The sequence below is a fragment of the Sinohyriopsis cumingii genome, chromosome 11 (genome assembly GCF_028554795.1).
Source record: "Sinohyriopsis cumingii isolate HCF-2022 chromosome 11, ASM2855479v2, whole genome shotgun sequence".
In the NCBI taxonomy this organism is placed as follows: Eukaryota; Metazoa; Mollusca; class Bivalvia; order Unionida; family Unionidae; genus Sinohyriopsis; species Sinohyriopsis cumingii.
The window spans coordinates 969,949-993,581 of record NC_142971.1 but is presented as its reverse complement, the minus strand read 5'-3'; the positions used below and the strand labels follow the sequence as shown (position 1 = coordinate 993,581).

The 23,633-nt window shown below is 39.1% G+C and overlaps 1 protein-coding gene across 1 annotated transcript in view; it reads left to right on the top strand.

Moving 5' to 3' along the window:
• The window catches only part of LOC149787503 (uncharacterized), a 35,245-nt gene extending 24,926 nt beyond the window's left edge, over positions 1-10,319 (top strand). Inside the window, exons 5-6 of the mRNA XM_089975600.1 lie at positions 808-993; positions 9,692-10,319. Of these exons, the coding sequence (XP_089831726.1) occupies positions 808-993; positions 9,692-10,282 (777 nt within the window). The 3' untranslated portion in view covers positions 10,283-10,319. The remainder of the gene's footprint in view (positions 1-807; positions 994-9,691) is intronic.
• The last annotated feature ends 13,314 nt before the right edge of the window (positions 10,320-23,633 follow it).

Genomic DNA, 23,633 nt, shown 5'->3' with positions numbered 1-23,633 from the left:
CCTTCACGTACGCGCTTTTCGTATAAGAACCCACAGTATTCGTCGTTCAAACCATTCTGCAAAGAATACAAAGAAGATGGCGTCAAACCAAATAGACAAATTACAAACCTTGCAAGACGTTTTAGACAATTTAGGAATAATGGAACAGATGCTATTAAGACTGGTTGAAGACCATTATTCCTATAGTCCCCATCGTGTAAAGATGGAAATTAACAATTTAAGGAAAGCAAAGGACAAGATTAGTGGTGTCATGAAAGAGATCAAGGAGGAGAAGGAGGATGAAGAGGAAAAGATAAGAATAAGAACATGGAACGAAAAAATTGAAAAAGAAGAGGAAAATGAGAAGAGGAAGAAAGAAGAAGAAGAGGAAGAGAAGAAAGAAGAGAAGAAAGAAGAGAAGGAGAAAAAAAAGAAGAGAAAGAGTGTTGGAGATAAAATAAGAAGTTGGTGGAGGAAAAGAAGAAATTAGAAGAAGAAGAAAACCCAAAGGCCCTTTTCAGGGCCAGCCATATTTCTCGAAAAGAGATAGTCTTTTGAATTGCCTACCCCTTTTTTAAAAAAATTTTTAAAAAAAAAATCCCATGTTAAATTCCCCTTGTCCGTAGAGTGACCCACGATTTATTGCCATGTTAAATTCCCCTTGTCCGTAGAGTGACCCACGATTTTCTCCATGTTAATTCCCCTTGTCCGTAGAGTGACCCACGATTTTTCGCCATGTTAAATTTCCATTGTCCGTAGAGTGACCCAGGGGTCCCTGTAATGCTAATTTCCATTGTCCGTAGGGTGACCCCTTTCACTACTCTCGTTTGGAACAATAAAGAGTTCATAAATGCTGGTGATCACGGGCGAGAACTCCAAATGGCATGCAACACGGACTACTTTGTAGAATGTTACAACCCCACAGAGGCGGGCGGAAGGGATGATGGGATTGAAATAACTACAAAGACCATAATTCAGAATGTAAAGGCAAGCGGACAAACGCTTCAGTCACAGGTGTGTAGATATTAATACAGATATTATATAGGGTCAAAACTTTATTCAAATTACAAACAGTTGCATCTTGAATGACAAAAAGAGATTTTACATGGGGTTTTATCTTTCTTTCTTTCTCTAGCCCTGTGAAAGATAAATAAAGAAGGAGAACAAACGATAGCCATATAGAGATAAATCAGAGTCAAAATAACACATTCTTCTGGCAGGGTTAATACAGTTTTGAAATGTACGCTATTGAAGATCTAGTGAAACAAGTAACATTTCAACTTAATCTTACGAAAAGGTACAATGTTCTGAGTCTGTGGTAAAACTTATCAATAAATATGACACGACATCCTTGAATTATATTTATATTCTCAGTAACATGTACCTTGTTTACTCAAAAGCTCGAATATATATATTTAACTGCGCATTGAATTAGTTGCTAGTTGATCAAGTTAAATAAATTAAAGAAACCTACATTAATTCTCTGACATTCACCTTTAACGGTTTTATCGGTTAAATCCGTTTAAAACAAACAGCAAAAACAATAAGAAGACTAAACGTTGTCAAATGTCTTAAAAAGTACTAGTCCTTGCATAATAACTGAAAGAGACAACGTAGTGTAGCTTCATTGATTGATGATGAAGATGAAACTTTGTCATCTGCTGAATATAAGTATACTTTTTGTAGTGACTCTGTTGTTTGGGACTTGTTTAAGTGGTAAATTTGATATAGGTTTTGTAGAAGATGACACAACACTTAACTACCACCGATAGAAAGTTGTATCAGTGTGGACAATAAATGTTTCTGTCTTCTCTATATGCATGTATTTGACACATATTTATCCAGATGTAAAGCAGCGGTGGGAGCGAGCAAACCTCTATCAGGCATTTGTGTAAAGGCTAACAAAGCCTCTGGAAGAAAGGCCATATCGCGAGTCCTAGTCAAGTAGGAGCTAACATTTGTTTTTACACCTAACTTCTAGCAGCATCGAAAACTTTTTATACACTGACTCCAAAGTAGGAGTCAAATAGTTTTTAGCATCCGCCACCAAGAAGGAGCTAAAATGTTTGTTGGTTTACTAATTTACATCGGGTTTATGCAAAATCGAACCAGGGCGTTATTGTTTAGGTGAAAGCTAGTAACATTGACCGTTATAAAACGTAATAAGTTATCAAAGGAACATTAATTAGAGGATGACTGCCCAATAATTGACAGGCATCGTCTTTTCTGTGCTTTTTTAGAGATAGTTCTAGGATATTCATTAGTCAAAATGTGTAATGGGTACTTTCTTGTTGACACTTTTCGTCTTCTGATAACTGTAGGTGTAGCTGCCTTGGTTGTAGTTGGGTCGGGTATATATGCATCAAAATGGGATCGATGGAAGGAAAGTGTTAGCAGCAATATTGATAGATTTACGACCTTCTATTACAAACGTGCAGGCTATTCAGGCTAAGAATGATAGCTCATGAGTTGTTAACAGTTTTTACGGCGGTACTAAAAAAGCAGGTGCAAAAGTAGGTGACTTTAGTACTTTTTGTTGTTGTTGATCATATTAAAAGTCCGCAATGTGTGATGTGGGCATGCTGTGATAGAACTCGAGTCATCATGCTGTCATGGTTTTATAATCATTGTGTTTCCGAGTTCATAACATAGCTTATGTTATATTTGTAGCAGGACTTTTAATATTTCCTCGCGTGCTTTCATGGGCGACTGATTCTTTTTTCCTTCTTCCCACTTTGTCGATAACAACCGAAATGTATGCCTTTTACACTTATGCAATGTAGGCCGTATTTTGTTTTTCACGGCTGCTCATTTATCGACTTTATCGAGGATGAGGTGGAACTATCAAAGTGACAGAGTTGTCACGTCGCACCTGTGATCCATTGTACAAAAATGTGCTAAGCTTTGTCTCGGATAAGAAATCGTAATTTTTAGGTTTTTACGGTTAGTCGCCGGCTGATGAAATATCCTCAAATAGAAACCATCCCGCAGCCCAACGGGGCAGCGATGATTGCAAAAAATAATCCGATCCCGGCAACACAGGCGCTCTCAGACACAACCTCGTCATCTTGTACGGCGCTGTTGCACTTTTTATGCCGAGGGTGCTCCCCTGTTTGGACTTCGTCTGTAAAGACATTCCGGCCTCGCTGATTCTTTTTCAGTTTTGTGAAGCATGAAGTTTTGGGTATAGACAGGGTGTAATCTTTAACGAGGAGCGATAAGTGAAAGTTGAATTGCTCAGGACGGGTTAAGAGGGTTAGTTCTTCTGCGGACACGCACCTATAATCTATCGCTGTGACCTAATGGCAGAAAGGCGATGATGTCAAATATGATGTCAGATTCCTTAATATCTTTAGATCAGGAAATGGCACAATCTTTAACAAGCACTCCAATACGCTCTCCAAGAATCACAAGTAGCACGCCTTATATTGACTGTATAATGATTGCTTATCAGGCCAAACAATGCAAACGCGACAAAATGTATCTTTTCAAATATCACTATGTTTATATCCCATGAAACCAGTGATAGATGGCGTTACACATTGACAATCAATTTAGTGTAGAAATATTTACCACTGGCGCTACAATAACATCCGCAACGGTGTGTTTAGGATAAGGTACTACTATTATCCTTCTCGTGAGAGGACCCTTCCGGAAATAGTGTTAGGACTGGTCGGCCTGGTGTCAGGATAATGTGACCGGGTGGGACATCGTGCTACATGTCTGCGGCATGATGCCCCAGTGCTAGACATCACTATAAACTCTAACACTGCAGACATCGTAGAGATATGACTGAAACCTTGCTAAAGCTACGTTAAAAATCCATATCACACACACACACACACACACACACACACACCAGAAATAGTCAGTTTCAAACAAGAACTAATAAACCTATACGAGCTAAAAATTTGACCACTATTTATAGCAAATATCTGGTGGAGATAAATGTTGGGCAGCATTTATGATTGACCTGTATCAAAGTCTTGCTTCTGCCGGGGAGGCGCATTTCAATGAAAATGTCCTGGTATAAGCTAGATCAATCCTTGGAGCACAGGTTGTAAGTAAACGTTCAACCTTAGGTGGAGAATAACAGTAAATAACTCAACTTCTGGACGGCGATCGATCTAACAGAGGAGATTCCCAATCTGCTAAACAAGTTGCAGGACATAATCAGATAGGATCGAAGCAAGCTGGATTACGTTCTTGGACGCGGCCCTAATTGGAGCTAAGAAAAGTGGTATATATGCTGGGTATAACAACAAACTTCCCACGGCGACAGCCGACACGGTGCTAGACACTACTGTCGATGCTAATTTAACCAGAATGCCCGACTAAGTGACAAAGAAAAGCACAACGCAACAGTCACAACAAATGAAGAAAAACAGTTAGGATTCAACCCATCGGTGTTAGCGTCTATACTATCCGACAGAAATGGTACAGAGACCGGCACTATGCAAAGGTACAGAGGTCGAAAGATGCCGAAAACAACCAGATCAATGGTATTCCTAGTAGTCATCATAGCGGTGGGATTTGAAGTAATCTGGTTTGTCAACTAATGGATTGAGCATGCATCTAACGTTGTATGCTCAAGATCAACTAAGGACGCAACAGCTTCAATGGTGGTAAGCACCACAAGATTCCCAGACAGCCAGTCGATGGTATTGTCTGTGGTACTTAGCATGAACAACGCGACTGATACAGTACGTCTGAGCACAGCCCTCTTCGCTTTAATTTTCTTCCTACCTCCTTTTCTGCCTGAGAGTACAAAAATGTTTATTATAAACCGTCTTGAGACTTGAGGCAATAATGAATCACTTTATTGAGGGAGAGTTTCCTGAGCCTCTGGGCTTGTGCTGTGTCCTCGTGGAGAGTTATGTTGATAGTCCCGCTGATACGGTTAAAATGTATGTGAAGAGCTTCTCGGTTATCGCCGGTAGCCTCTACCTACAATATGCTTTTCTCTTCTAGGTCGTTAATTCGATCTTGTATCATCTCGTCTCTTTGATCTTCGGATAAGTGCATGTCAAGTTTGACCCAGATCAGCTTGTTCTTGTCTACAGAGAGGTAATTAGCAAGCTCTACAAGCGCTGACAGATAATTATTATCGTCCTCACTCATCCTTTCTGGTCCTACATTGAGGCTCGGGATTTATTTCGTTGGGAGGTTATCAGTTTCCTGTGATGGACCTTCCTTGAGCACTATCTCCTCCCAACCAGCTCCAATGAGTATTTCATTACCTGTCAACATGTTTGTTTCGGTTGGATCTCTTCTTAAGCTGTGGCGAGTTTTCTTAGTACTTCAGTCGAAAGTCACATCTGCTTGATATCCAACGCTAAGATAAAATCAACCCCATGTTATTCTCGCGTGGACAGGGATAAATAATTTTCTGATTTGTTTTCCACGCTAGTGGAAACCACATTTTGACAGACTTTAATGCTAGGTGCAGTTCTATTATGCCATAAATTTGACATTGATGGTGCATTTGTGGGAGACCCGAGACTTTTGCTGTACACATAAAACTCGGCTAGGCGTCATTTTATTCTTCTTGCTTTCACCCGGCTCGAAGCTTGTTACAGCCGGCCCAAGCAGGAATTACTGTCTGTAAGTCTTCTGTTTCGTTTACTTCAGCGGTAAAATGCGGTTTCCTCTTTAGCTGTTCCTCGTCTTCAAGACAATCAAATCCTTTACTCTCAATGCTAAATCCATGTTCAGCCATGTTGTACTAGCATTTATGTGAACACTGGCAATCAACGATGTGGGCTTACTAAAATAATGACACGTGTGATTTAGCAGCACCATAGCTAAACAGCAAGTATTTCTCAATATGAAAGCAAACTCGGTCCATCGTGCTCCCTTCTCTGCGCTTGAATGTGGATGGAGCTTTGATCAAGATTGTTGTGACCAATAAACGAAACACCATGGACCAGAACTACCAACTTACTGTGCGATTCCCAGAACTGTCGTTGTGCCTGGCAAAGCATGACTATCATTCTCAGCTGCTTTGAAGGAGCGCGGGATAACGCAGATGCATTATCAATGTTTGCGGTGTCAAAAAGGCTATTTGGCAGACGGAAAAACTGCTTATCAATGTATACAAAACCGCTAACACTGCCGCATACTTATCGTTCTGGCAGTGCTAATGCCACCGCACGCGGTCGAGTTTGGGGTGGTTTCTTTGTGCCGCTTGACTTCGAGCAGCTAAACAACCACATGTCATACTACCAGTCAGGTCTCTAAGACGAACTAACCTTTGAGCATGCGTTGAAAGACTACAGCAGGGTGATCTTGACCGCTAATAATAGAGGCAGATAATCGTTAGCGATAAATCTCTGGAGCTGGACATAGTGACCCAAGCAGATCTCGCACCCATGACTTGACAATAGCACGTAGGAATGATCGCAATATTACAGGAAGGAGGTGAACAAGAGCGTTATCAAGAAGATGCTCCACGTTTCAGATAGATGCACGGAAAACGCATGTGAAGGCGTAACGCTGAAATTCCATAAATACGGCCCGAACAGCAATTGTGTTACAAATGTACTTATACGTCAAAAAGGACGCACAGCGTAACAAATAATATGTTCAGTTTATGTTGACATCATCGACCCTGGAGGTAAACTGAAGAGCGCGCCAACTCATCTGTTCCCCGCACATCCTTTCCTGATACAACACTACGCCATGGTTGTCGGTCATCGTAACTGCGTCATAAGCATGTTTGCCTGCGAACTGCTCTAAACATCATTTGGCCACTTTGATTTTATTGTCATCATTTTTCTTAATACTAACTTCTGCAAACAGAAACATACGATTGCAGTACCACTCGGAGAAATAAACCCAGGAGTATTTCTGTAGGCGATGATTTGGCGTCCGGCACAAGGAAACGGACACCAGGAAGATCGCCGTACAACCGTAAGCTACGTTTGCTCACACACGAGTCGGAATCCTACCAGTTTGCCTGCTTTTGAGTGGCCTGTTCGAGAGTTAAAGATACTGAGTAGTGCATCAGCTTTATGTTATGCGCACTATCTACCACACTGAGTCTACGTGATAATTAGAAACAGGCGATTGCAGAACCATGCATATGAACTTAAAACAGCCAGGGCAGCACTGAGAGTGACCTCGAGCTCTAGCAGTAGAAGAAAATGGCTTCGACCGCCTCGAGGTGAGTGAAGTCTTCAGTATCAATAGTAACTAATATATAATAATAACACTATGTGGACCCAGCCATCGTCGCTGAGAGAGTTTTTGTTTCTCGCTGGCATGCTAAAGTGGCTGCCAAAGCAATCCGATATAACCAGGTGAATTCCTTTGTCGGACTCCAACGAATTCACCTAAGCAAATCTGGCGAAACCCTTCATCGAGAGAGATCCGGTAATCGCCAAACCATTCATCTCATGGCGCGACTGACCAAACCGCTAAAAGTAAAAGGCGCATTCGCCCATCCATAGAAAATTGCCGGGATAACAGTCGGTCATATCTAAGCTAACAGCTTCATCAACGTTATAGCTAATAGAGATGTACCAGAGCCATACATGCCCAAATGCGAGTCGATTCTACTGTATGCCTTTCAGCATGTACAGAGATGTATTTATTCTACCCGCTCGTTTCATTATATATTCTCTCTCTCTCTCTCTCTCTCTCTCTCTCTCTCTCTCTCAATCTATCTCAGTATCCACGCTTGACTTTATTTGCCAACTCCTTGGCGGCTTCGTAGGTGTCTGTGTGTACACTACAAGCCATATCATATGATTGTCCTTCCCTATGGTTCTTAGGCACCTCCCATATGTCAGGACTAACCACTGCACTGGATTGGTGTCCAAGGTTTGGTTGCTGTATCCAGTGTCACCGTCGATAGGTCCACATGGCCTATGGTTCGTCTCTTGCGGTCCTCTGGATGCCGTTTCAGACATCGCCGTCGTAAACCTTTAATATTCTCTAAGAAGTGTAGGTTCAACGGTCGGTCTTGTCATTTATGCACTATAAGCTCCACCCTAGTTCACGCCCGACTGTTACGCCCGCTATTGCAGATGAAACCTATTATTATTGATCGTTTGTGACCTTATCAGGTTGCTATGGTTATTCCTCTTTCAGACACTCGAATTTCCCAAACATACACCTTGTTGTGTCGGGTCCATATTATGCCATACCTTCTGATGACCTTTTAAAGTATTCTACTACACGATTTTTGATGTAGTTGAGATCTCACTAGTAGGTCCAGATTGGTTAGGTGAGCATCAGGTATTTCTTAGGAGGCCATATACCACTAATGGCAACATATAAGCGTTTTCATTTTAGGTCCTATTAGTATTGATGAGTAGCCCAGGTTTTATTTCACCCGTGATTGTGACCAACATCCTCATACCATCACTGATTTATATTTACCCAACACTGTCCACTCGTACGCGTTCCGGCTTTGGGCGATACATTTAACATGTTTGAGGTATTCACTACCTTCAGAGAGAGTCGTGAGGATGGTGGTAACGCGGTCGTCGTACATCTGACTGCCCATGATCAGGCGTCTGCCCGGTACCTAGTGCCCACACAGGATGTTGACGTCCCCTATCCCAAATGAGTCGTAGTCATCCTCGTTCCGAAACGTGGGCCACTCCTTAGACCCCAGATTCATGCCTGGCGTCGCATAAGCTGCTGTGCTATGACACGTTTAATCTTGGGACAGAGTGTGGAGCTACTTTCTCAGGATCAAATTGGTCTACGGGATTAGATTCGTCCGCACAGAGTCGGCTGGATTCCTGCTTCATTATTTTCTCATGCTCGAGTCTCTTCTTCTCCGCATGCTCTTCCTACTCGTATTGCCTACCCTGCCTCTACTAATCTCGACAATATTGCACGGGTCGTTCTCTAACACCGCACATCTAATTGGGTAAGGGCCGAAATCCCTGTCAGCATATCATATTGATGCCCGCTGTGCCTGTGTCATCCCTTTGTCCCTATGAAAGTCTAGAGTGTTATGCACATTTTGGGGGCATTTACGTTACAAAATCTTAATCTCAAGCAAGAATAATTAAAGGCTCTTTAGTGATACGTATTTTCAGCAGTTTGGCGAGCATCAATCCATACTGCTTTTTAGCGTTTTTTCTTCATGATCATAATTTTACCCTCACCCTGCCGAAGCTACACGCCCAGCATAACTGCGCCTCTGTTCGTTTCTTCTTTACGTAGAAGCGGCACGGCACTTGTAATTTCTTTTCTTCATGTACCCTCTGCCGATGCACGTTCCAGTAGTCCATGAGGCATGCTTCCCCACAACATTGTATTTCTCCTAATAAAATCCACGCTTGATCTCTTCGATATATACAGGGGAAAATATTGCTCTTTAAAGAAATCATTTTTTTTTTCCGCGAATTGGCCAGTTGCGGGTCTGCTAAGGTGGGTCGACCTTCCCTCCCTTCTCACTTCTAACCAGGTTTGCCCTATAGAACACTCAATATCCACATATAGTTGAGGGACCGTAGAAACAAATTTTGGGTTCTAAACAAATCTTTTAGCTCCTACATGACGCCCGGTGTAACGTGTTTTCCTTGGCTCCTAGTTGAAGAGGAAAAGCCTTTGTGATAACATTCTGCTCATATGGTCTTTCATCCAGAAACAGGTTTATACGCTTCAGAAATACATGAAGCACGGTTTTCTTGCTCGCCCATACTGACCCTGATGTTTGTTAATTTAATTTAATTTCAAAATCTGTATCCAGGTCCTCCCAACATTTTGGCTGCGCCCTGGTACTCAAGTAACCCAGGACGAGAGTGGTGGGTGTCATACAGGATCACCAGCTTTAAACACGAAGGAAACGTACGATTTCCCCTTCCAAAAAGTTGTTACTATTGGATGTGCTGTCCATCCCAACTGCATAGAATTTGTACCCAAGTTTACCATCGGTGGAAATTGGCCGAACGGGTTTAATTACATTCAAATGGAAGCACCAACCGGTTACTTAACTGGGGAGTTTACCAAAGTTTATAACTATAATTCTAACTCACATCAAGTCGAAGGTCACAACTCGGATCAAGTACCAATCGTCATGGCTACTGGAGACGACAAATATGCGATGGGCGTATATGCGCCTCCGGGTCAAGATACGGACGCATATCAATATTATGGAGTAAGTTTCTTTCCAGAAATCCGGGATTTCCCGGGGAAAACATCCAAATGGAATGTCGTGTTTCGCAAACGAAAGCCACAAAACACAAAGACCTTTACATATAGGACCTACATTTGCGTTGGTGATCTGAATATCGTCAAAGACTGCCTTGGCAAGGTCATTCAAGCGCATCCCCATGTCTAGATATGACATGAAAATTCTAAACCTTTGAGAATAAAATATCCTGCAATCAAGCGTTCTGTATTTAATATCTTTTATTTAACAATAAAAAGGAATACGTAATATAGAAAGTAAGCTTATTATTTTAAAGCATCTTATAAATATTTGCGGATATAATCTGGATACTGAATTGCCTCATTTTCAAGTAATATCACGTGTATATATTTCCACCGAAAACAGGTTTCTGGAGATCAGGTGTAATACATAAAATGTTAGGAAGATACCTTCTTTTACTTTCTCCAAATTGACGTGAAAGATTGCATTCAGTTTGCAAGAAGACTTAAATTGATTCAATACATTAGATCATCTGAGAAAATCTAAAATCGCCGATAATGCAACAAATTAAATTCACTAACGTATCAAGAAAATAATGTGTGCAAGCAAGTGGGTACTTGTTAACAAATTTATCTAAAAGGATCACAGTTTTGAAGCAGGATGCTATGCTCATCAGTAATTATTAAACGTCTTATTTTTGAAAATGAATCTGTGAGATTTTCGTATACACAATGTTGAACTGGAATATTTTGGGGCCATTTAAATCCTAGTGGCTTATCCCCAAAATAACTAATTAATTGCTTATATTGGTAGAAAATAGTATACTGTATTTCTCATGAACCGAGTACGCAACGTGTTCGGAAATAAGTAATCCCTGAGAGCAAACGTTTGATATTCTTTCTCTATTAACAAAAAGTATGTTTGAATTCCTCCCCCTTTTTACGATCTATCCCACCCACTGTTCCTTGAGTTGTGTCAGTAACATGGCCATTTCCAAGAAGAAACATATGTTAAACGTGTACATCATTCACATCTTCGTGCTCAGTCTTACCGGTACAATGATACCAACTGTACAAACCCAGATGGGCGGAACATAAGCTGTTGAGAACATTGTATTCAGAACTAAACAACAAAGCTAACGGTGATTGTTGCATTATGTAAGGGTTGTAGTTTCTGTCAGGCTTAAAAAAAAGATTGAGTCTTTTGGCACCATATGAGATTATATTAATTCATATCTAGATCATATTTTGTAATTATTTTTTATATACGATTCACATCATTAAAAATATATATGTTGTAACTGGATAACTCTTACCCCTGTTTAGGTCAGCAGAGTTATCTCTCTTAAATACATTGGAGTACCTTGTTCTGTCCTTGTCCAATAGACAATCTAACGTTGTTTCCTGTGCAAGTGTGTGACACTCATGCTGATGAAAATATATGGATTTCACTAAAGATTAGCATTGGGGTCTTTGGAAAAAACAGTTGGTACCGTGATACCCAAATTATACTGCGAATGCATGCCAATAACTGCTATTCTGACCACTTCGGCTTTTAACTAAACAATTATTAATTAAGAAGTTGCGAATTAATTTAATTAATTTTTCATTTGCATCCTCTCAGTCAATCCTACTGTAGCAATAGTATGTATTCTGGATATTTTGCTGGGGTTTTTCTTTCTAAGAAATATCAGGCAAACAAATGTATGAATCTTCTGTAAATTACTGCGCCGACATATATTACAGACATTTCTTAATGTTTTGCGAAAATAACAGAGGTGGTCCGAATTCCGTTTTAGATGGCTGATACTTCAAGCTGGACAGGATCCTCTAAAAAATGTCTTCCCGTAGTCTAGGAAATAGCAATAACAGAAAACGTTTCATATTTAATCCAATCAAAGTACCAGCTTAAAGCGAATCTATAAAAGCTCGATGCATTATTGAACTGAGGGTTACAAAGATATATTTTTTAAAAACTGTGACTCATTGATAGACTAGTTACTTGATAGCATTCATTTAGGCATAGTTGAATTAAGAAAAAGGAATGATCCTCTTCTTGTATACACTAGCAAGAGTTGGGTCTATAGCCTATTGAATATTCCAATAAATGGCTATTTAAGTCTAATATAAATATCTGACATGTGTTCTTTAGGTTTGTTTTTGTTTTGGACTCAGTACAGACTGATATCAATATACTGACACTCCACGGGCCCGTCGCTGACAATTTTAAAGTGGTATGGCCATAAAGGGGAAAATCTAAATGTCCTGCAAATAAATCCATTTAAATGCATCTTGTGGACGTTTCCAAGAAATTTAAACTAGTTATAGATATCATTCTTATGAAAGGAATTATATTGAAACAAGTTTTAAAACAGTAAAATAATAAACTAATACTTTAAACTTTCATTGGTGCCTTATCTGGCGGAGGTACAAAATGTTAAGATTTTACCAAACTTGATTTCTATCTTACATAGGTAGAGGGTATTTTTACATTTTTAGTCTATTGTTTTGTATTTTATTTATTTAAATAACACGTTCTTCAATGCTTTTGCTATACCTGGCAGCTAGGTAACTTACAAATCCTTGACCCTTGACCCTTGATTGTGTACATGATGAACTTCTCAAATACGATGTCGTTTGTAATAACAGTAAAGTCGATTCAATAAGTTCTCACACCGAATGATACAATTATAATCGACGGTAGAAACTACTGAATGGTGGTACCAAAAAGGTAGTTAACAATTAACAAGGTTATTTAAATAAATTTAAAAAAAAAAAAAAAAAAAAAAAAAAACATATCCCATAGTAATCAATTGATCTTTTTAATTATATCTCGAATGATGTATCCGACAAAGATTTTAATCTGCTGTTAACATTTAACATTTTGACTTCGATTTTATTCTGTAATCGTAAAGACTGAGATTAAAGGCACGATAGTGCAGCTGAGGGCGAAAATTTGCTCGCAAAAATGTTGGAACATTTATTTTTATCAGCCGATTAAATACTATTTAAGAGGCAATTCTGGGGTAATATCAAGTATGTAGAGGTTCTCGTTATGAAATACGAGCTCTCTGAAATCTTCGTACATAGAGTAACGAATCTATCGTCTCCATATTGAAATTCCGCTCGGCAGTGAACGGCAGATCCAGAACGAATAAAACACATGATTCCGGTGACCGAAATTTGCATAATTATATGCCATATTGTAAACACTGAAGATGATGACGTAAAACACAAGCACGCTACGAGACAGCGCAAACTGTCAACAACGGTAAGATCTTCTTCTGATCTCGTTCTTTTCTCATTATCCTTTTCCTTTCTAATTTTAATTTTGAGAGGAAACATTGAAGTGTATGTAAAACTACTTTTATAGTTATATTTGAAAGTTTTTTTGGTACGAGAATAATTTCAATTGACGTGCTTTGTACAGTATTGCAAAAACCCACAGGTACTCTATTTTTTTGCCTAGTAGTATTCGCACTCCCTCACGTACCCACTACTCAATCTTATAAACGAAAAGCATCATGGATATTTAAAAACGCTCAAAACTGAGTATTTTCATTAATCAATTTATAAATTCTAACCAGATTGTCACCAGTGGACCCGTAACACTCATCTTTCTTGCGTTTCAAACAAAGCGGAAAAGAATTCGTGTTCTGCTTCTCCAAGTTAATACTTTACATACACAAAGTTTTAAATAAGTTTTTTATTTTAAATCTGCGACTGGAGTATGCAGTCCAGGTCCACAACTCAGGGCCAGGTCATAAAATAGTACACACACAAAAACGTACAGTCACTTTTCACTTGAAATTTGACCACCGTTTTATTCTTGCGCATGTTTATTTGTTATTATGTACACTGAGTAAATAGACACTTAAACTTTGCTTTGATGCCCATTCGAGGAAAACAGGGGCCCTTTTTAATTTTTGGACCCCCATCCACCCAGCACTTGACCTGATCCAGCCCAGGAAACTTCCATCAAATCACAACCTGTCTTGTATTTATTGCTGATTCTCAGTTAGCACTATAGTCCTATAAGTTTGATAAGTAATCGTGAATATCTTAGTTGTCAAATTATGAAATACTTTACATATTAAAATTCATTGGAAAGACTTAAATCAGCTCACTTTCAAACTCAATTCCATAACGCCGTTTAGAGGCAGTGGGAGAGGAAGGACGAGGCATGAAGCAAGAACCAGAGGGGGAAGAGGAAGAAGACATGCTGTGCAGCCTGAAAACAGAGTTGACCTAGCTCTACAAAAAATTTAAACAAGGCAGACAAGAATGAGGGTAAAACAAATACTGATACATATTGACAAATGTTTGGTACTAAGTAACTTGGCAAAGACTATAATATCTAAGTCGGTAGTGTTTTGCACAACTTGGAAAGTGCATACTTGTATTATAAGATTATTTATTTTACCAAACAATGTATGTTTAAACTGCTTTACTTTTTTTGTTGCTACTCACCACCCCACCCCAATATCATTTATAATGGAAGACCATGCACAGATACTGTAGAAAATACAGAGGCCACCTCATTTATATGGCCACCGTATATAATACCAAAATGATAAAAGTAGTATGGAGACAATCTCATAGAGTACCCCATTGCATGATGACATCGAACTGATATAAAACTAAATACAAAAGGTTTTAACATGACTCACTTAAATGTACAAGGTATAGCGGAAAAAATAAAACAGATTACGGTAATGTTGTCTTCCAAGGAAAATAATATGCATGTTTTAGGGCGCACTGAAAGCAAATTAAATGCTAACCACAATGATAATCTATTTCACTGTCAAGGCTACAATGAACCATTACGCAGGGACAGAGAGACAGCAGGGGCAGGTCTTGTATACATTCGGGAAGAGGTAAATGCAGAAAGGCGACCAGACTTGGAGTCACGTGAAATTGAGAGTATTTGGGTGGAAATTTCTCACCATAATACAAACTCATTCCTAGTTGGGTTCATTTATAGGCCACCTTCTCCAAAGCAATTTGGAATGATATTTTTTTTAACAAATAGAAAATATTCTTTCACAGTAGAAAGAAACATATATACTTGGCAATGTGAATAATGACCTACTCAATATTCAAGTAAGGAGTAACTGGATGAGTAGAAATATGAATTATATATTCATTTGTATTATGATTTGTTTTAAATACGTTTCTCTGTGCACTGTGTTAAACACTTAGAGCTAAGATACTTCATTTTTTAGCAAGAATACAGAATAATAGTTCTAAAAAATTCACAACAATGAAACTAACTTGACTGTAGCTCAAAACTTTAACTGATAACAATCTGCCAGCCATATATTCTGGTAGCACTACAACATCCTTTCCTATCATGACTAGAGATCCTTTTGTAATTGTAGTCAATACAGTGCTTTATAATAGATTTACTAGTAGTTGAAAGATGTACAATAAAATCTTAGCATCCAGCCTATTGTAAGCATGAGATCAAAATTGTACTGGATCCGTTCTACATTTAGACACAGAAAACCCTATGAAGATTTCAACATTACATTTATTATTTGTTCTACACATTTACATGATATGGTTATTAAGATTTCATGCAAGTATTGTGCTTGTCACATTAACCCAGGGACTGTGTATGAGGGAGAGAGAGGTTATACATATTGATAATGCTTGTATGTGTATCTAAGTTCTCTAATGGAATTTAAAGAACCTGTCTCACAAATGTAGCCTAATGGACATATATACAAATGACCTTTATAGGCACGCTGTTATAACAATATAATAAAAAAAATCCACCCCAACATATACAATACACACAATGCAATCACTGAGTGAAATATCTATCAGCCGATCACATTTATTTTGGGAATCTTGCAAAACAAATCAAGACCTTGTGCAAAGATATTAATAATAAAACAGTGTGCTTGCAAACATAGGAACAAGATGCTGACAGCTGGAGAACACTATACGTAGACACTGGCCTACCTGTCCAACAACTTCGCCATTTCAGTGTCTGATGCCAGTCCTAACTCTTCCATCAGTGCTCTCCATCGAACAAACTGGTCCGCTGGACGAATCATTGATAGGTCCGGTTCGGTTTCTCTGATAGCTTTTCGACGTTTCTTCTCATAAAGCGACAAGCGCGGACGACCTTTATGTTGTTGACACTCGAGTGCGTCCGCCGTTTTTGTTTATAGTAGATATTTAAATTAGAACCACTTGACTCATAACCCGCCCACTAGACGAAGATGACGTGTCCGTGTTTGTGGTCACGTGGGGTTTCCGTAACAGTTCGTGACCTTCAAGTTTCAATTCATGCGGGCCCCACAAAACTTCATTTTCTCTCGTTTATTTATCAATTATCTAATTGAATCTTCACAAACTCTTGATTTTTGTTAATTTTTTCAGCTTATAAGTTGACACATTTCATTATTTTCATGTTCTTTAGAATTCATAAAATTACAGACTCTCTGCACTATTGTGCCTTTAATACAAATAACAATGATTACATTTCCTTCTTTAATGGGATTTTCAGACATAAGGAACAATTAGAGAATGATGAAGTCATTATGAAAATATCTGGAAACACGCATATGGACCTAGTTTATTAAATTTTAAACTTGTATAGGATTATATAAAGGAGTGTGAGTAGTTCTTATGTAAAATGAGTATTTCCATGGAATCACAGGACTAAAGTATTAATTTTATCCAGCAAGATGGGTCCATAACTCCACGTGGCCGGTGTTGAGTTCACATATCACCAGTACATGAACTACACAGGAAAATGCCGTCTGTGATGAACATTAGGAGATTAGTCTTACAATTGAAGTGAGGAAAAATAGATTCTCAAAATCAGAAAAATGAACTGGAATGAACTAATGGGAAATCGGTGAAGCTTAGTTTCGTGCAGGGGAGAGTCAGTGTATTTGCGGCAGTTGGATTTCTTTACTGTTCGTTTAAGTGCCGTTTGAAGGTCTATGCCAAATGGATCGTATACACGCCATTAAAAATTAATCACTGGCCGCCTGACGCGTACAAAAGCAAGACGCCACGACATGTTAAATTAGGTCAGTATACTGTTGACTGCATTTTTGACAGCTAGAGACCCAGTGACTTGATTTTAGGCCCCACAAAAACGCAATGAACTTTGTGAGTTTAAGCTCGTAATAATGGAATAAAGACTAGGATGATTACATTCTGTATGATGAAGTCAAACTCGAGAGAAATCATAATCGCTAGTTATTCTTCTCGCCGAGCGATCTCTAAGGTCTCTGGATAGTTTTGTATTTTGAAACACACACCCCACCCACTTTTTACGGTAGAAGGCATGAGCCTAATTATCACAATCCTAGCATTTATAAATTCACACATAACATAATCTGTAATGTGGTTTACATTTACTTTGAGTTAGGCTTGGAAATGGGTTTGCTTGTTCAGCCTTGTTGGTGACTGCCTGTTACAGTTAGACGAGCTTTGGAGATCAGATGTGTAACTTTGGCTGCAAATGAGCAGCCGACATGGCTTACGCATTTACGGGTGTCTGCTACAGAGGTAAATACCTAAATACCAAGATGGTTGAGGGGTGATGAAAAGTATGCTAATTTGTTATATTACTAGTGAACTTTATTCATGCATAAGGCACATACTGATTCTTTTAGCTGGCTTGTCACAGAAAAATATTCAAAATAGCTATTTCTTGTCAAAAATGAATGTCAACAAGAGGGGTTGGTGGTAGAGTTGGTTCAGTATAAAAGCCACCAGTTGCATAAGGAATTAACCTTAATACCTCAGTCAGAATCTTACAAGCATCCTTTTAACAAAAAGCATTAGTCAGTTTTTATTTGTATCTTTAATGTAATATTATTATTATTTTTCAGCAATAGGTCATCATCGGATGAAAATATGCCAAAAAAAACTGTCCAGTGAGACCTCTTTAAGTGTTGTTGAATTATTTTGCTATTCTTGTCCATTGATATTCGTTTGGGAAGCATGACTACATAGTTCACGCTATTTATGAGAAGGTCACGTGGAGCATGCTTATGAAGTCAACATCAAATATAGGCAGCATAGTCAAATTGTACTGAGTATGTTTTCATCAATCAACATAAACAAGACATGAGATATCTATTTGGAGATTTGGGATTCTAAAACGTAACCCCGAGAAACATAAGTTTACGAAGATCAATCTATACTGTTATTCTAATCAAGCATAGACTAGCACATATCTGAGATGGTTTTTTCTTAGAATTCCTGAAGTGTCTTCGCAATAAAATTTCGAAGCTTGTTGAGTTCAGATAGGTATATCCTTTGAAGCCGTATCCAAATTTCTAAATCATACAGCGGTGTCAGGTTCACAAGTTACTGGTATAAACCGGCAGCTATAATTAAATTTAGATTTGGAGTGTCAAGTCCAAGATTAGCAATGTACAGACAAATATTTCCATTTTTTTCTACATGTTTTGTTAGTGCTATGAATAAAATGAAGTGACCTGTTGTGTAAGACAACCAGCTGAGTAGCCGCATCACCAACTTTCAGAGACAATCTGTCGTTTTAACTCCTCATTCCAGAAATAAAATATGTGATTTTGATAATATATTTCGTATCGTCATTTTCGTGAGTATTCGACAATCATCGCAAACATCTTTTATTATCAGGAGAATTTGTAAGACACTTAAGGTCATCTGCATGTGTAGGATAGGATTATTTTAAGCTTCCTATATTGCAGCCTAGATTGTTCCTGACCAGCTAATGGAGCACCTCATCTACGAATACCAGAAATGACAAAAAGCTGCCACCCTGTCGGAATTACATACAAAGGCACAATTTGTAAATTATATATATGTATATATATATATATATATATATATATATATATATATATATATATATATATATATATATATATGTGTGTGTGTGTGTGTGTGTGTGTGTGTGAATTCCTAAAATTATCATGTGTTTTTATACTTGGCATGCTTTTAACATCACATTGTCTACTTGCTTGACCTTGTAATGCGAGATTCCATATTCCATTTAATGATACATTTTAAGCTAGTCATTCCAGAAAGTTTCCGATATATCTTTAAAGTGTTTAATGGGCAGTGTATCAAGTGCAAAGGTGAAGCCACTGGTCCAGAAACTCAAATATAAATCAGTCCAACTATACAGACTACATACTATACATATATTTTATTTATAGCATATGCAAATACATATATTTGTTATTTGAACGGAGTTAGAATGACGAGAGGCAACTGTTTATTGACTGGATGAATGAACTCACATCCCTGACGAGTGTGTCCGCTACAAAATGTAGTCCTATCATTTTATGCATATTCACAATCACCTTTTCGTATTGATAAGTTGGCTGTTTTCATATATCATACACACACACACACACACACACACACACACACACACGACAGAATGGAAAGTGCTATCCCTGGATAATAGTAGGCAAAATAATATTTTACACAAATAATATTACCATACAGGTTAGAGAATTTTGAATTCATACTCTACGGATATTCAAACCCAGGTCAGCAAGTAAATGGTACCCATCGCCTTGCCTGCACACACCAGTCCTTTATTCCTTCACGACTAAGTACACATCACCAAAATTGATGCAGCTGAGTCAGTGTTATATGCACTCATGCGTAGCAGACACTAGTATCCTGCTTATGCCGCAGGCTACGGGGGAATTCAAGAAATGTTTCGTGCTGCTGAGACCAAACCTAAAGCTTTACGTCTTCAAGAGGCTCACCGATGGTTAGAAGAACAGTGGACGTATATGCTACACAAACCCATTCGACGAAAATTTTCCAATCTATCTCAAGCGCCAAGTTTTGTCGTTCTTGAAACAATCATAGCCCATTTCATGCAGACTTCGACGAACTTCGTAATTTGCTCGGAATTTTGATCACGTGGTGGGTTGTCAGCTGACCGTAATGGCCACTCGATAGGTGGTGGGCAATATATGGCGGACGCTTCAGCATCAGCATCCACTTCTCTAACTACTATTGGAACTATCCTGTCTTATTTTCTGGAAACCAGGGAGATTTCAAAACCATACGATAGATTAGCTTTGAGCTGTTTACATCTGGACATGTGCGTGTAAGTAAGGAACGGTGTCGAAGTAAACAAATTTAATCCTGACAATCAAAGAGCAAGTTGTTCAAAATATTTCTAAGCATCCGAGACGTCACTATAATAAATTGAGTTTCATATGAATTTATCCCATTTGTTTTTAACAGTATGTGGATAATTTACATATAAATTTCAATCATTTAGTTAGCTCCACTTGCTGGATCGGGAAAAAGCCGACTTTCGGCGTCACCGGTATTTGATCTCATAGACGTTTACTGAGACATTTTTTATGTGGAGGAAATAACCTGAAACATGAAGAAAAAATTGTCATCCACAAAAAGATTTAAATGTGTGTTCTATTATAACAGCACATCGGAGTGAAGCAAGATGAAATTGCAAAAAAAGACCATTGTTTCTGCTGAGGTTCTAGCACACAGGAAACAGCAATTCTACAGAGTGACTATTCCATAGTTGTTTCTCCCTTTTGTTGTTTCTGTTTTCCCATCTCTTTTTTTCTGGATTATGATTTGTCCTAGTACTCGCTGTTGTTTTTCTCTTTGTTGTTGTTTTGACATTATTTGTATTGTTGTTGATGTTGGTTTTGTTTCCCAGTCTCGTGTTCTTCTTTTTCTGTTGTTGGTGAATTTGCTTTTGTCTTGGTTATTGTTGTTGTGGCTCTTTCTGGTGTTGTTTTGAGCTTAGTTTTTCTTCCTTATGTTGTTGGTTTTTTCCTTATGTAATTATTGTTGTTACTGTTGTTTCGTCTGCTCTTCCTAGTGCTTTATTTTTACGAAGATATCTGCCGTCGCAGCGTGGGTTTGTTTGTTTTGTTCGTTAGTCCCTTTCCTTGTCGTCCTTTGAATCTCCTCTTCATAGCTTAGAAATTTCCAGAATAAGGAAAATAGTGGCAGAAATCTTTTTCTTTTTTTCGCTTCTTAGCAGCTCTATTCCTCACTAAAATGTAGCCAGAATGTAGAGAGAATCTTTTCTTCACACTTCCATCAACGACGACACTACTGAAGTCCAGAAAAAGATCAAAATCCTGGGGCAAATAAAAGCCTTGCAGTGATGTTAAGGCGCGAATCAAATGCTCCACCCCCACCCCATCCCTTTATAACGTTTCATCTTCCTGACTTGTTAATTGAGAATCGTGCATTAAAACGTCGTGCGGATCCAAAATAACTAAATGCGCTGCGCACACACTTAAAAGTCGCACATGGACAACTGGTCAAACGCGACTACAATTTAAGATCCGTCAGCCAGTCAGTCAGTTAGTCTTGCTAGTCTTCGACCTCGAAAGCAGCGAGTAGTACACGTAAAATCAAGACAGTGAGAGATGGAAATGATAGTTCCCGCCCAGGCTCTGAATGCATTAAAGGATTAGGCTTTAGTATTGCTTCAAGGGAAGAGAACAATATTGATGTTAATGTGAGAGTAGAACTCTAACAACAGCAGCTGGATAAACAACACCGGAAGAAGACTAACGCAGGGACAACACAGAGAGAGAGAGAGAGAGAGAGCAATCCACGCTAACCCGATCGTCACTTTGCGCTCCTGCCGTGGAATCTTAAATAGCGTTCCCTCCAGTGCCACCGACAACACCGAAAGTCAGTAAAACGCAGCAAGTGGATAGACAAAGGAGCGAGGAGTAGGAGATAAAAACAGCAGAAGGAAAACGATGCACAAGAGCCTATCAGAATGCAAGAGACAGAGACGGAAAAAGCTCAGCCAACAAAAGTATCAGCAGCAACAACAAGCAACAACAATATGAAACCCTGGAAACAAAGTCAAAGGGACCGTCGCCAGCACAGACCGAAAAGGATTCGGAGACGAGGATAAACTCAACAGAAGCATCAGTCAATGTCATCTCAAAGACAGTCAGTGGTAGCGTATCTCTGTAACCAGGCTATGGACATGGGTAAAGGAGAACTACTAGAGGATAGAATGGCAGCTCAACAACATGCCGAAGACCTTAGGACCGTCACTGCAAAAGCCAAGAAACTAAAACGAGAGGACAGGCTTGACAAAGGAGCAAAGAAAACAATTTCCTCCATGTAGCAGGGAGCACCAATTCGCTGAGTGAATAATATTGCAGATGTCAAGTACTCCAAGTGACACAGATTGTGAATGAGCTAATTGGAGTCCAAATCATCTCGACCTTTCCCATGCCGTTTTGGCCACAGATAGAGGACCTTGTGATAGCAGACCTCATCACTCCAAATAGCACCAAGGGCAGTGCCAGGCAAAGGTTTATGTCGCCTGAACACCCGAGGCCATTCCTGTTTTAGAGGTTATGCATCGGTCCTTTTAGGGGCCACTAATAATACATTGCCTCCTCTTATACTTTGGCTTGAAAACTAACTTCGAAAGAAACTCCAAACATATTCAACCGCAATCTAGTAAGTCCACCGGTCAACATGACTACTCTAATATTTTATAATTAAGTCCAAAAACATTTAACGGGTCATTTTGACCTTTTCTTTTGTATTTAGTGTCATTCCGAAAAATGTATGGACACTATGTACACACAATTATAACATAATAGAGTAGGAAAATTTAAAACTGATTATCGTGATCCTAATTAAAATATGTATCATAAACACAATTGGTTGTATGGAACTGCCAGAAATTAAATAACAGGGCTAAATTTGATCATAGATGCTTCCCGATAATGTCACTAGCAGACGATATTCTGCCCATTTTACGTGGACGATGGGCAACCTGGCAGTTTCTCCTATATGTGATCACCAAATTTTACGATTTTTAACAAGGCACACAGAAGCAAAGTCAGCTTATAAATCATAAATATACGTACTAACAGAAAGTCAAATTTCTATTCTGTTTATTCATGTAATTTTCGTAAAAGAATCTTCAGATTCAATGAATTTATTTCAACTTACAAACACCATACAAAATCAAAAGTAAATCTGCCAGTTGACCACAAATATGGTGGCTGGTGACGTCATTCGGGAACTATATATAGTACATCTACGGCGTTTCAGAGACGTTCCACTGACGCTTGGTTATTGTTATTGTTGTGTGATTTAACGCCATTTTTCAGCACACGATATGCTATACATGGCGGCCAGTAATAATGCTGGAGGAAGAACCCAGGAAAACACAGGAAAGAACCACCGACCCACGAGAAGCTACTGGCAAACTTTCTCATATACCCACATTGGCCGAATCCGAGACTCAGACCCACGCAGACAGAGGTGAGATGGCAATGATCATTAACGGAGAGCACTTTAGACCACTCGGCGGGGGCCCCGGGTGGCCGAGTGGTCTAAAGCGCTCACCGTTCCGGATCACTGCCATCTCACCTCTGTCTGCGTAGGTTCGAGTCCAAGGCTCGGCTAGCGTGGGTACGTGGGAAAGCCTGCCAGTAGCTTCTCGTGGGTCGGTGGTTCTTCCCTGGGTTTTCCAGGGTTCTTCCTCCACCAATTATACTGGCCGCCATGTATAGCCTATC